This window comes from Pongo abelii, chromosome 3 (assembly GCF_028885655.2).
Source record: "Pongo abelii isolate AG06213 chromosome 3, NHGRI_mPonAbe1-v2.0_pri, whole genome shotgun sequence".
Taxonomy (NCBI): Eukaryota; Metazoa; Chordata; class Mammalia; order Primates; family Hominidae; genus Pongo; species Pongo abelii.
In genome coordinates, this window is record NC_071988.2 from 92,953,494 (window position 1) to 92,967,051 (window position 13,558).

General features: G+C 35.0%; 1 protein-coding gene across 1 annotated transcript in view; it reads right to left on the reverse strand.

The window, feature by feature from the left end:
- The window catches only part of GC (GC vitamin D binding protein), a 136,250-nt gene extending 125,907 nt beyond the window's left edge, over positions 1–10,343 (reverse strand). Inside the window, exon 1 of the mRNA XM_054554775.2 lies at positions 10,225–10,343. Within this exon, the coding sequence (XP_054410750.2) occupies positions 10,225–10,282 (58 nt within the window). The 5' untranslated portion in view covers positions 10,283–10,343. The remainder of the gene's footprint in view (positions 1–10,224) is intronic.
- Positions 10,344–13,558: the final 3,215 nt, after the last annotated feature.

A 13,558-nucleotide genomic window follows, 5' to 3' on the forward strand; every position in this document is an offset into this window, starting at 1 on the left:
TCTCAAGTTACTGTTTTCCTATTGTGTTCTGGAGAATCATGGGCTTTAACAGCTCTGTTGGGCATTTTATATTTTCACAATTTCATTTCTTTGGCATTTTTATTTCTATTCTGCACTGACAGACTCATCCATGTCAGAAAAGCTCAGTATATTTGTTAGTATTTTTTAAAATAAATTTATCTTTTAAGAATATGGTTTGCAGTGTTTATTCAAACTAGTCAGGCATGATATTGTTGATTTCACAGTAGTGAATTGACTTAAATAGTAAACATTATTGAGCTGGTTTAGGAAGCTGATCTGGTTATAAGAGATTTCTATATCACTAAAAATATTGCCAATGAAAAAGTTTGAGCTTGAGTCAATGAAAAGAAATTCAACCCTTTTAATACTAAACCCAGAGACCCACATGACATCTATAGATAAACTAATCTAGAAGTTAACTGTACCTCTTAGGATGATATCAGTGCAACAAATTGAGCGTCCTTTCAGACTTTGAAAATTCAAACACAAACGAAAACAGCAAAAGATATATAGTCAATGGGTTAATTACTCAGAAACTGCAACTGCAATAGGAGACAGCATCACAGACTCACTCAAACTAATGTCCTTGGGTTCACCTCGGGTGGTAGCCTGTCCTTTGTGACACTTACCAAAGTCCTAGAGGAAGCATTTTTCCTCCATGCATCTCATCCCACCTCTCTTTCCTTTTGTGGGTTGGTTACCTCCTCATCTGTAATTGCTTTTGTAGGGGTAAAGATAGAGGAGGAGGTTTGCCTCTTCCACTTTTGGGATGGGTAAAGGTGATATCCCCTGCATTTAATTTGGAAGCTTAGAATACACTGAAGCACTTAGGTTCTACAGCAATATAAGTATAAATAATAATAATATCATGATAACAATTAAAATTTGAGTGCCAACAATTTGGTGGTACTGTTCTAAATATTTGATGTGTATTACCTGCTTTAATCTTCACAAAAATTTTATGAGGTTTGTGGTTCTCACAGTTTACATCCCGTGTTTACTACCTATTTTTATGCATCATTTTAAGAACTTCATCTCGTATTTAAATTAGTTCTATGAAAAATTGTACTTTAACTTCTAAATAACATATAACTTTTTGAGCATATTTTGTCCATGAGTTAGAGAATTACTCTATTGAAATTTAGTGATATTCTTTTTATGGTATCGAAAGATTCATTATTATTCATGCCTGTCTAAAAATCTTTATCTTTGACTATCAGTCCTGGAAATAAGTCATTCTTATTCTTCATCTTCTCCCCGGCCCTTTTTTTTTTTTTTTAAATAAAAAAGCTTGCAGGGTTTGGCACAGGAAAATAGAAAGGTAAGCAGATTGGTCAAAAGACTCAGGCGCTTTGGTCTTAGTAGTGACAGAGACTTGAAGTAATACTCACTAGACGTTTGCTAATAGATCTTATAAAGGAGGCATATACTAATATTTCCTTTAAGCAAAATTGTCTTTATTTTCCATGAAAGTTCTTTCAGGGCAAAGATCATGTCTAAATTTTCAGGTCCTGGATGCCTGGCACAATTCTGGACATTCCCATAAAAGTCACTTCATTAAGCAAGTATTATAAAATCTGAAGAAAGTATCAATCATTCAACAAGGGATGGCACAGTCATAGTTCCACATGACACTCCTTTGATAAGGTGATATAAACAGTAAGTGGTGGTGATTCTGCCTCCCTGGCTAGCCATGTATGATCTATCTCAATTAAAACTTGAGAAAACATCAACTCAAAATGGATTAAAGGCTTAAATGTAAGACCTGAAGCTGTTAAACTAATACAAGAAAACATAGGGGAAAAGCTCTATGATGTTGGTCTAGGCAATGAGTTTTTTGGACATGACCCTGAAATCACAGGCAACAAAAGCAAAAATAGACAAATGGGATTGCATCATACTAAAAGGCTACTGCACAGCAAAGGAAAAATTAACAAAGTGAAGAGACAACCCACAGAGTGGGAGAAAATATTTGCAAACCACATATCTGATAACAGGTTAATATACAAAATATGTAAGGAACACAAACAACTCGATAACAAGAAAACCAATAACCCATTTAAAACATTAGCAAAGAACCCAAACAGACATTTCTCAGAAGAAAACATACAAATGGCCAACAGGTTTATAAAAAATGTTCAGCATCAGGAATCATAAAGGAGATGCAAATTAAAACCACAATGAGATATCACCTCACACCTGTTAGAGTGGCTATTGCCAGAAAGATTGAAAGATAAGCATTGGCAAGAATGTGGAGAAAAGGGAACTCTTTTCCACTGTTGGTGGAAATATACATTAGTACAGACATTATGGAAAACAGTATGGATGTTTCTCAAGAAACTAAAAATAGAACTACTGTATGATTGAACAATACCACTTCTGGGTATATATCCAAAGAAATATAAGTTAATAGGTTGAAGGGATGTCTGCCCTCCCATGTTTACTGTAGCATTATTCACAGCTACTGAGATGCTGAAACAACCTAAGTGTCCATCAACAGGTTAATGGATAAAGAAAATGTGATGTATTTACACAGTTGAATACTATTCAGCCTTAAAAAGAGAAGGAAGGGAATTCTGTCATTTGTGACAACATGGGTGATCTTGGAGAACATTATGTTAAGTAAAATAAGCCAGGTACAGAAAGAAAAATAGTACATTATATCATATATGGAATCTGAAAAAGTCAAACTCACAGAAGAGTAAAATGATGGTTACTAGAGGCTGCAGGGAGAAGAGGAAGGAGGGAATGAGGAGCTGCTGGGAAAATAGTGCAAAATTTCAGTTAGATGGGAGGAATGTTTTGAGATCTATTTTGCGTCAGGGTGACTATAGTTAATCATGTATTTTATATTTCAAAATAACTTGAGTAAATTTCAAATGCCTCAGAAAAAATGATAAGCAGTGAGATGGCAGAGGAGTTCATTGATGATTTTATCATTCCCCATTACATATAGATATCAAACTATTCCATTGTGCCCCAGAAATGTATATAATTATAATTTGCCAATTAAAAAACAGTACATTTTAAACCAGAAAACACTGTACATGGGTGATTTCCTTTCACTGTTTCCTAACAAAATACACATCTTAATGACTACTGAAGTTATGCTGTATAAACCGAAATCAAATTATGCAATCTAATGGAGAGGATATATTGGACGTGTATCATTATTTATGTCTCTGTCATCACACATGTTTTTGTCAAACAGATCCCCCGAGTCATTTAAATGCATTTTAAGTCCAACAGATTGCATTATCTTGTATAGGAAAATTTCTATTTCAAAGATTAGTAATTTATGTTTTTAAAATTGTAAAAAGTAGATATTTGTATATTAATTTTTAGTATGGCCAAAAGAGTTTTATGGTGCTTGTCTGCTATAGTGATGTGTTAGCAAGATTTTTTTTCATGAATGGAATATAATTTTCTAATTTTCTTATTAAATCCCAGTAAAAAACTGAAGGCTTATTATTGGACACTTGTAAGAACTGTAATTTAAATGGGAAATTTCACTATCAAGTACTCAATGCTATTTTGTGTTAACCATTGTGATATACATTGCTTTAAACACTTTTATAGCACTTCATTTGTCTTAGTAAGGCTAAAGAGAGCCTTTTAAACAAATAAATTAATAATGAGCTTTGCAGTATCATGTAGATGGAAAATGGAATGCCAATGTTTTCTACAGGATATATACTAGATATTACATTCTAATTGCCACAGGATATAATTCCTTAGACATATTTGCTAAGAAAACTTAAAAGGAACACTCACTTCAATGTTAGCCTAGTCAACAATCCAACCATGTATTTTGTTATGTATATTTTTAAAAATCTAGTATGTAATTGTCAAATAAAAGTATTTTCATTTTAAAACCAATTATTACCTAACATTTGCAGCAGAACTGATAATATCAAAATAACAAATTTACTTTCGTGTAGTAAAATTTGAAGACTGAAATGTGTTATTCTAAGACTGTGCTCTTGCTATTGTATTTTTTAATGGATGACAATATCACAGTTATTTCCATATAAAAATATTTTCACTCATAAATGGGAGTTGAACAGTGAGAACACATGGACACAGGGAGGGGAACGTCACACACTGGGGCCTGTCGGGGGGTTGTGGGCTAGGGGAGGAATAGCATTAGGAGAAACACCTACTGTAGATGGTGGGTTGATGGGTGGAGCAAACCACCATGGAACATGTATACCTATGTAACAAACCTGCAGGTTCTGCACGTGTATCCCAGAACTTAAAGTTTATATAAAAAAAAAATAAAATAAAACTCACATAGGAATTCAGCTGCATCAGCAGATATGAATGTGAAAGATATGTATAACTACATAACACTCCTTGTATATTCCAATAAATCTTTCTAAATCAGCTTTCAAAAAAAGTTATGTAAGTTTCACTTCTCTAGGATGAAAAACACAATTTGTTAAATGTAAACATATTTAAACAATTCGTATATGATTTCATTTATAGAGAATAAAAATGGCTGGTAACTAATTATTTTGCCTATTTTAAATGTAAAGATACAATCATTTGTTAATATTATTTTCTTTAGGTAGTGTTAAACCTCAAGTTACTACTTTACCATGACACCCAGGTTAGCAAACCCAAATGCTCATAGGATCTAGGAACCACACAACTTACATTTGATCCAAGGGAAGAAAGCATTAAATGCCCAGTGGTGAAAACTGAGGGTTTAGTCCAAAAGGAGGAGTGACAATTCACCTCCAGTTCATCATTGCCATGTGAAAATTTGGTCCTTATTACCACACATTCCTGTGTTTCCAGATAAGCTAGAAATCTAGATTTTTATGTGGAATCTCCAGGTTTTAAAATGTTGACAAGTTAAATGAGACTTTAAAGACAGACTTAAAGAAACTTCGTTGGCCCAAACCATGAGGGCCAAAGAAAACATCCATAGGAGGCTGTATTTTATCATGATTTAAGATAGAGGCTTTGGATACAGACCACCTGGATTTGAATTCCTGCTACCCTGGGTAATAGTGAGACCGCTGGCAAGTTGCTTATCCTCTCTGTTCTTCCTCAGTTTTATTTGTAAAATGAAGATAATTGTATCCTCAGGAAACAGAATATTGCTGTCAGTTATTATTATTATTATTATTAGGTAAATCCAGTTAGTTCGTGATCATTGTTATACATATGAGTATATATATATGTACATATCTATCTACACACACACACACACACACACACAAACACACACAGACACATCAGCTATCTCCTGGGAGCATGGCATCATATGAAAGAAAACTCTAAAGCCACCAATCTTTAAGGAATCTGAGTCTGATGGTAGATGTACATATCCAAAATCCCAATTTTGTAATATTACACAATAATTTTTTGAACACCTACTAAATGCCAAGTAATGTTCTATAAATGGGAATTACAGGAAATAACAAAAGTTCTTAATTTCACAAAGCTTACATTCTACATTTGTTACAATAAGCAAATGAACAACCAGTGATAAGGTAAGGTACTAGGTGCTAAGAAGAAAAAATAAATCCAAATAAGGGGATAGAAGATAATGGACTGGTAGGTGTTATTTGTGGTAGGTTGGCTAGGGAAGCCCCCTCTATAAATAGACCTGGAGTAGATGCCTGAAGAAGGTGAGGAAAGGAGCTATGAGAATATCTGGACAATCAATGTTCTAGGAATAGAGAAGAACTAATGCAAAGCCCTGGGGTGCAAAGGACTTAGAGTATGAGATAATGTGGAGGCCAGTGTGGTCAGATCAGAATGAATGAGAAAAATAGGAGAGAGAGAGAGAAGAAACAATGGGTAGAATGAAGAAGTTAGGTGGCCAAAAATCTTGGGGAAGGGCATCATCAATTCCTTTTAGAGGTTTCTTCATTTTCTCCTATCCTAAATAGATTAAGCTGGTGGTGTTTTTCAGAGTGTGCACACTTCTCCTTATATTACATAATGGTGACTGCATATGTGGCATTGCACCTGATATCAGTAAGATGAAACATTGCTATTGATTTTCAGGGAGGTTAACATTGCTCTCAATGATGAGAGCTGTATGACTTCAGCTGTTGTGTAGGGCTGTTTTGACAGGGAAGGAAGAGAAGGAAAAGTGTAGCTCACCAACCAACCCAAAGGGAACTTTCTTCTTGCACTTTTATATCATGTTTAATAAAAAAAAATGCTGTGAATGAAATGCTTAAAGCAAAAAGGAAAATGTTCATAATAAAAACCTGTTTTTGCCAACAGCTCTTATCAACTGCAGTGGTTTATTTCCTGTTGGCATGATTACCTTAATAATTTTGTAGCTGTGTCACGACCCGCTGATCTTTGACAAACCTGACAAAAACAAGAAATGGAGAAAGGATTCCCTATTTAATAAATGGTGCTGGGAAAACTGGCTAGCCATATGTAGAAAGCTGAAACTGGATCCCTTCCTTACACCTTATACAAAAATTAATTCAAGATGGATTAAAGACTTAAATGTTAGACCTAAAACCATAAAAACCCTAGAAGAAAACCTAGGCAGTACCATTCAGGACATAGGCATGGACAAGGACTTCATGACTAAAACACCAAAAGCAATGGCAACAAAAGCCAAAATTGACAAATGGGATCTAATTAAACTAAAGAGCTTCTGCACGGCAAAAGAAACTACCATCAGAGTGAACAGGCAACCTACAGAATGGGAGAAAATTTTTGCAATCTACCCACCTGACAAAGGGCTAATATCCAGAACCTACAAAGAACTTAAACAAATGTATGAGAAAAAAGCAAACAACCCCATCAAAAAGTGGGCAAAGGATATGAACAGACACTTCTCAAAAGAAGACATTTATGCAGCCAACAGACACATGAAAAAATGCTCATCATCACTGGTCATCAGAGAAATGCAAATCAAAACCACAGTGAGATACCATCTCACACCAGTTAGAATAGCGATGATTAAAAAGTCAGGAAACAACAGATGCTGGAGAGGATGTGGAGACACAGGAACACTTTTACACTGTTGGTTGGAGTGTAAACTTGTTCAACCATTGTGGAAGACAGTGTGACTATTCCTCAAGGATCTAGAACTAGAAATACCATTTGACTCAGCCATCTCATTACTGGGTATATACCCAAAGGATTTTAAATCATGCTACTATAAAGACACATGCACATGTATGTTTATTGTGGCACTATTCACAATAGCAAAGACTTGGAACCAACCCAAATGTGCATCAATGATAGACCGGATTAAGAAAATGTGGCACATATACACCAGGGAATACTATGCAGCCATAAAAAAGGGATGAGTTCATGTCTTTTGCAGGGACATGGATGAAGCTGGAAACCATCATTCTGAGCAAACTATCACAAGGACAGAAAACCAAACACTACATGTTCTCACTCATAGTTGGGAATTGAACAATGAGAACACTTGGTCACAGGGTGGGGAACATCATAGCCTGGGGCCTGTCATGGGGTGGGGAGCAGGGGGAGGGATAGCATTAGGAGAAATACCTAATGTAAATGATGAGTTAATGGGTGTCAGCAAACCAACATGGCACATATATACATATGTATCAAACCTGCACATTGTGCACATGTACCCTAGAACTTAAAGTATAACAATAATAAAAAAGAAAACTTGAAAAAAAGAAAAGAAAAAAATGCAAAAAATATTTTGAGTGCTCTGTTAACAGTGAGTAACTTAAAACTGATATTTTTTTGGTGTAGTTTAATTTTAAAAATCAATTTTTATAATGTTTCCTGGTCATTAAGGTAACTTTTCTATCTGCAAGTTAAAAAAAAAAAATTTTATAGCTGTGTCACCGGTCTTTGTTACTTGGTTTCTTTGGAAGGGAAGAGGGAAAGGTATGTTGTATATTAGTATTTCATCCATTTCAGTCCTAGGGGAAGAAGCTACTTGTAGGCAACTGGGAAATACTGCCTTGTTGCTTCTCATAGGGTAGCAAAAGTGGACATTTTCTTATGACACTAACCAGATTTAGCAGATTTGGTATGCTCTTTTCTCCAAGATGTACCCAGTGGCTTGGGAACAAGATTCCCAATGCTGTTTGATAGGAGAGGGCTGGCTTAATTGGAACCTGTCCAGTAAAGGTTCATCTGTAACAGTATCCATTTTAGAACCAAGGTTTCCAAAGAACAGTTCCACAGGTATAGACATTGTAGAAAAGGGTCAATATGTTTAGATACTCTGAGTTAAGATTTCTTTCCTGTAGTGTTTCTCAGAACCTTTAGGACAACAAAGGCATGGATTGTGAAACCACCAAGAAGGGATAAAGTATGGCTCATTTCTTAAATATGTTTGGCCACAGAAACTTCTTTTCAAGGTAAGTCTTAAGTGTAATATATTTTGAAACAGGTGCTTAAATATATTTTGAAATATATTTTGAAACAGGTGCTGTGGGTGGTCAGCTCTCTAGAACTATAACAGGCAGAGAAAACTGCAATCCAAACCAATCCCCCACAATACAAGGCTACTCAGAACATAAGAGTTCTCAGAACTCCCTTAATCTGTACACTTTGTAACTTCCTGCCAGGAGAGAACACAGCTAGCTTCTAAGTAAACTGCTGACTTGGTCTTTGGGTCATGATCAGGTATTAGAGAATAGAGAATTGATAGATCAGGACTACTCCCCCCAAATATTGAATGTTAATGCTTACAAGTGTATTATGTATGTCTGAAGATATCATCTGGCATATGGCACATGGGTTATAAGAATGAAGTTTAGATCTTCTAGGGGACTGACTGGAGGTTTTTAGTATCCATTTCATCAGAATCTGAGGACTGCTGAGAATGTTGAAATAGAGATTGCAGAATGCTCTGTTATTCTCCAAAGGACACTTTCATTCTTTGAGGTGAAGCCAATGTACACCTATTGAGTCAGCAGTCTAAGATGGTGATTCATGCTCCTGGTTATGGCCTCCATATATAATTCCAATTCCTAGCCATTATTGGACCTTCTGTGTTTGAAGATCCTAATCTGAACCTGCTTCAGTAAGATTTTTCAGGATCAGATCTGCCCCAGCAAATCCTTGGCCAAAAGAATAAGACTTAAAGGGATTTCTTGGAACATGGCCTATTCAGAGGTCTTATAAGGGACACAATTTATGTTGCTTTTTTATACCCTATGCTGTCTGGGAAAGACTTTATAGTCTTACCTAAGGACACATAGCTTACTTAAGAATTGATGGGTAAGACGAGTTAAAATAATTTGAATGATGAAAGTAAGATCAAGGAAAAGTAAATGTAAGAAGAAGAATAAGTCAAGAGTAAGGTTATTCATGTTACAGTTAATAACTGATAATTCTTGGGAACACACATTTTATTCCACTGGTAAAATACATTACTATTATGAATAATAGTGTACGAATTAGGTGAGGCTGTTAACTGACAGCACTAAATGAAAACCTTAATTTTACAAAGCAGGATAAATGCAGATGTCCCTTGTGAACATTAAAGAATCAGCCAGAAAAGTAAATTGAAGCTAATGATGAAAAGTTTCCCAGCTGTAGAATTCATAAAGTTGTATACTTCACATAATCTCAGTCTTTATCATGTAAAAAAATTTTTAAACATTGCCCAAAGATGAATACACCATCTGAAGAATAATTTCAATGAAAAATATAACTGAATTATCTTATTTGTGGTTGTGTTTCATAGCTATAGAAACATTTTATGTGAGAGATATTTTTAAAAATACAATGCATTTTCAAATATTGCATGTATAGGATTCCTCTAAGGGGATCAAAGAAATCTCTAAGTTGACGTCATGCATCGTTGGCATGGTATATTACACTCTCAATGGTAATAAATATTTGAAGTCTGAATAAATGCTTAATGGTGGATCACAGTCTTTATTTGCATTATCTTGTAACAATTAGCAAATGTCTACTTTTAAATCATTCCCTCTAGGTCTTGCTTATCAACAAAGGAGGGAGAGATAATTGACAAATTATATCATTCCATTTACTTTCTTTAACAAGATTCTTGTGTTGATTTTTTTTGTCAATTCCAATTCAACATTACATGGCATCATGGAGCTCTGATTAATGCCTCTCTGGTCCTTAACCCTCTCCCCATCATATTCACCAGTTCTTCTGTTTCTTACTTTTTATTTCATTTTTTAAGTGATAATATAAAATTAAACTAGTAAGAATTCCTGTAAATGGTCACAACAAAAGAAATCTTACCTCTCTCTAAAGCATGTCCAAATGCCACAGCAAGCAGTAGTACCAGGACCCTCTTCATTTTTCTACCAGAAAGTCTTGCAGCACCTCCTCTCTCCTGTAGGTGACCATGTAAAAGTGGTAGCCAAAAGTAATTGGTTTCCTTTTTACGAAGACTCCTGACTATGAATTAATCAATTATTAATCTCTACATAGAAGCAAGGGGCTATTATCTTTGGCCCAAAAGAGATAAAATAATATCAATCAAGGTAAATAGACACCCTGGGGATACTGTAGTGGAAAATCTAGGAGATTTTAATCATTAACTTTGTCAAACTGCAAAAGAGCCAAGGTATATAGATTATTTTCCACTGCTTTTCCTCACTGAAGTTTACTTAATATGTTAGTAATGGACACCTTCTCCCCCTGTATAGGGCTATGTGTCTTCTTTGGACACCCCACCTTTCTCATATGTAAGTGGAAAATTGGAAACTCTCTCTTTACCTCTCTTCCTCTCTTTGTTTAAATCTACTACAAATAAGCATTATCTTAAAATATTGCAGACCAGATGTTCTAAGTAAAAGGGGAAAAAGAGTGAGAAGCCAATTCAGCATAATATTTTAAATCCATAATTCTGATGCTATGAAGTAATCTTATTTTAGATGATGGCATAGTACTTTGTATTTCTATGCTATATTGCACTTTGTGAAGCACTGACATATATATTAAAAATAACCTTTGAAGTGAGGCAAATAACTGGAGAGGTTAAATGGCTCACCACTGCCAGTCATAAAAAGTCAGTGGCAAATCTTGGACTCCCTACAGTGATTTTAAAGCTCCTCCTACTAATAGTAAACTAACTAGTATATTTTATGGGCACGTAATTTGAGAGCTCAGAGAGGCCCTGTAGGACATGAAATCCAACATCTTCATTTTACAGAAGAGTGAACTGAGCACTGAGTAAATTCTGTGACTTGTCTAGAGAGTCATAGGTAGATCATTCATTCGAATTAGATGAGTTCCACTCCTGGTTTTTGCAGTAGCCCTATTTTCAGGAAATGGTCAGGTACAGGTTTTTACACATGCTCTAAAATCAAATCCCTACTCAGCTTTCGTAGCTGTGTAACCTTGGAAAATTTATTTTACCCCTCTAAGTTTCATTTTTCTCATATGCCATGTGGTGATAACTCAGTATATTTGACACAACATTGCTATGGGGTTAATTAAGGTAACCTGGGTGAAGGGCTCATGGTAACATCCATCACATAGTAACATGGATTAATGTCACCTATTACTCTTATTCTAGTTATTGCCACTTTCTCCCACTGGCTTCTCAAATTTATAATATCTGTGAAGGTCAATGGAACTAATGAGGCCATTGGAACTCCGTGGAAGAGTTTACAGACAGCCCTGTGTCCAGGGTCTCACAGATAAGTGATTTAAAACTTCATTATCAACTCAGTAGCCAAGGATTATCTACATGGGCAGAGTCTATCAAAATTTCAGTAAACCAATTTAGGTAGTTACATGTTTAGTCAGATTTTCTATCTATACTGAAAATTCTAGGGTGTTAGGTTCAGAAGATAAGAGTCCAGCTAGTTGGAAAAGATACCTATGCCAGATCAAAGCACAAGTATTTCTGTAAGGCCAGTGGAAATCCATATGGTCAAGGAGATAGCTTTCCTGTCCAAGAGCCAAATCTATCCTGTTCAAGGATCAACTTCCTGATTACTATAAATCTAAATTTTCAGTTCCCTTTGGCTGAATTCCTAGTTTACTGTGCAAGTTAATTTAAAAATGTATTTTAGTTCTATGGCAAACTATTTGGAAATGATACTCCAAATGAGTGTGAAAAAGTTTAAAAAGTACTCAGAACCCCAGAACTCAGGGAGGTAGGTAACACATTAGCATATTGCTACAGTTTTCATTTTTCTTTAAGATAATATGCTGTATTTATACTTCTGTATCCCTTTTATTCAACTGTATTTCAGTCATCTTCTGAGTAGTTCGTTCAAAAAGACACACTCAGATTATTTTCCATGAATTTTGATACAGACTTTAAGACCAGCTCATTCTTTCATTTTTTAAAAAATTAAACTTTATCTCTGCTTTTGCAATAACATTTACCACGTTTGTTTAATGATAAACTACATGTAGCAAGAATTGCAACATCTCATTTAGATGCCCTCTTGAGAAATCTCTATACAAGCTGCCAAATGCATTCTCTTGGCTGAATTTTTCTAACTGAAATTCGGCAAAACAGGCTAGTAGCTAAATATATGAGCCTTTTTTTCAGTCTTATTTATGTAACTTTCCTTAATCTTTCAAATGTTGATTGCTTACTGTGATTCTAAAACTGGGAAGAAATAATCATAATTGGCCTAAATGAGAGGCCTCGTGTGACAATGATTACTCTAGTAAGTCAAATGAGGAAAAAATGGGTGAAAAAGACCAAATCAAACCTTCTCACATTGTCTATGATAGCAGCAGTTATAGCAACCCAGAAATGTATCACTGAAATATATATTTTACAAGAATTATTTATTGAATACATAAGCAGTAGAATTTTGCAGGAGCTGTTTTCCCTGTATAAAACTGATTTGAAGTAGCCTCTTTCCCTCTTTCCTCTTTTTCCATCTTGCCATTGGCTTCAGAGGAAATGCAGATCTCTTCCTAACTAGGGCTAGTTCCAGGCAAAATTGTGAGGCAGATAAAGCCTATCTTTATTTAGTTCTTTTCTCTATCCCATGTCTCTTCTTTCAGTAAGGCTTAGTTACTAAAAGATAACACTGATAACTGCTCTTTATCAGAATAGTACCTTCCTTTAATGACAGTCTTGTAAAAACTCTTACAGTACTCCTGTAGAAATGACCTTCTTCAGAATGATTTTGTCAGGTGTTCTCTTCATTCAGATTCTCTTTATACTATTAAAATGCATTATCAGTATCTTTTCCTGATAAATGACCTGATGAAATTAATATTAGTGGATCGAAGTAATATCCTTAAAGTTGATGTACAGAGAGGAACAGAACACAATCCAGGTTTCAGAAAATTCTTATAGCCCAGCCATTTAGCTATGATTGACTTCTATGAGAAATTCCAATATCCTTGTAGTAAATCTCTTTTTACTTAAGCTTATTCTAGCTGAATTTGCAATTAAAAGCATTCTAACTAACCTACCTTTAAATCATTCTCCTCTCTGTTGCTGTCATTATTTATCAAAAATGCAAATAAGACTGTATTACTGCCTCCCTATTTAAAATGATTTAGGCCAATGCCTGTGCTTAAAGTTCATGAATTAATCCTACTTACCTCTAAAAAGGATTCTTTGCTGTGTATGTGTATTAAAACTAGGTAC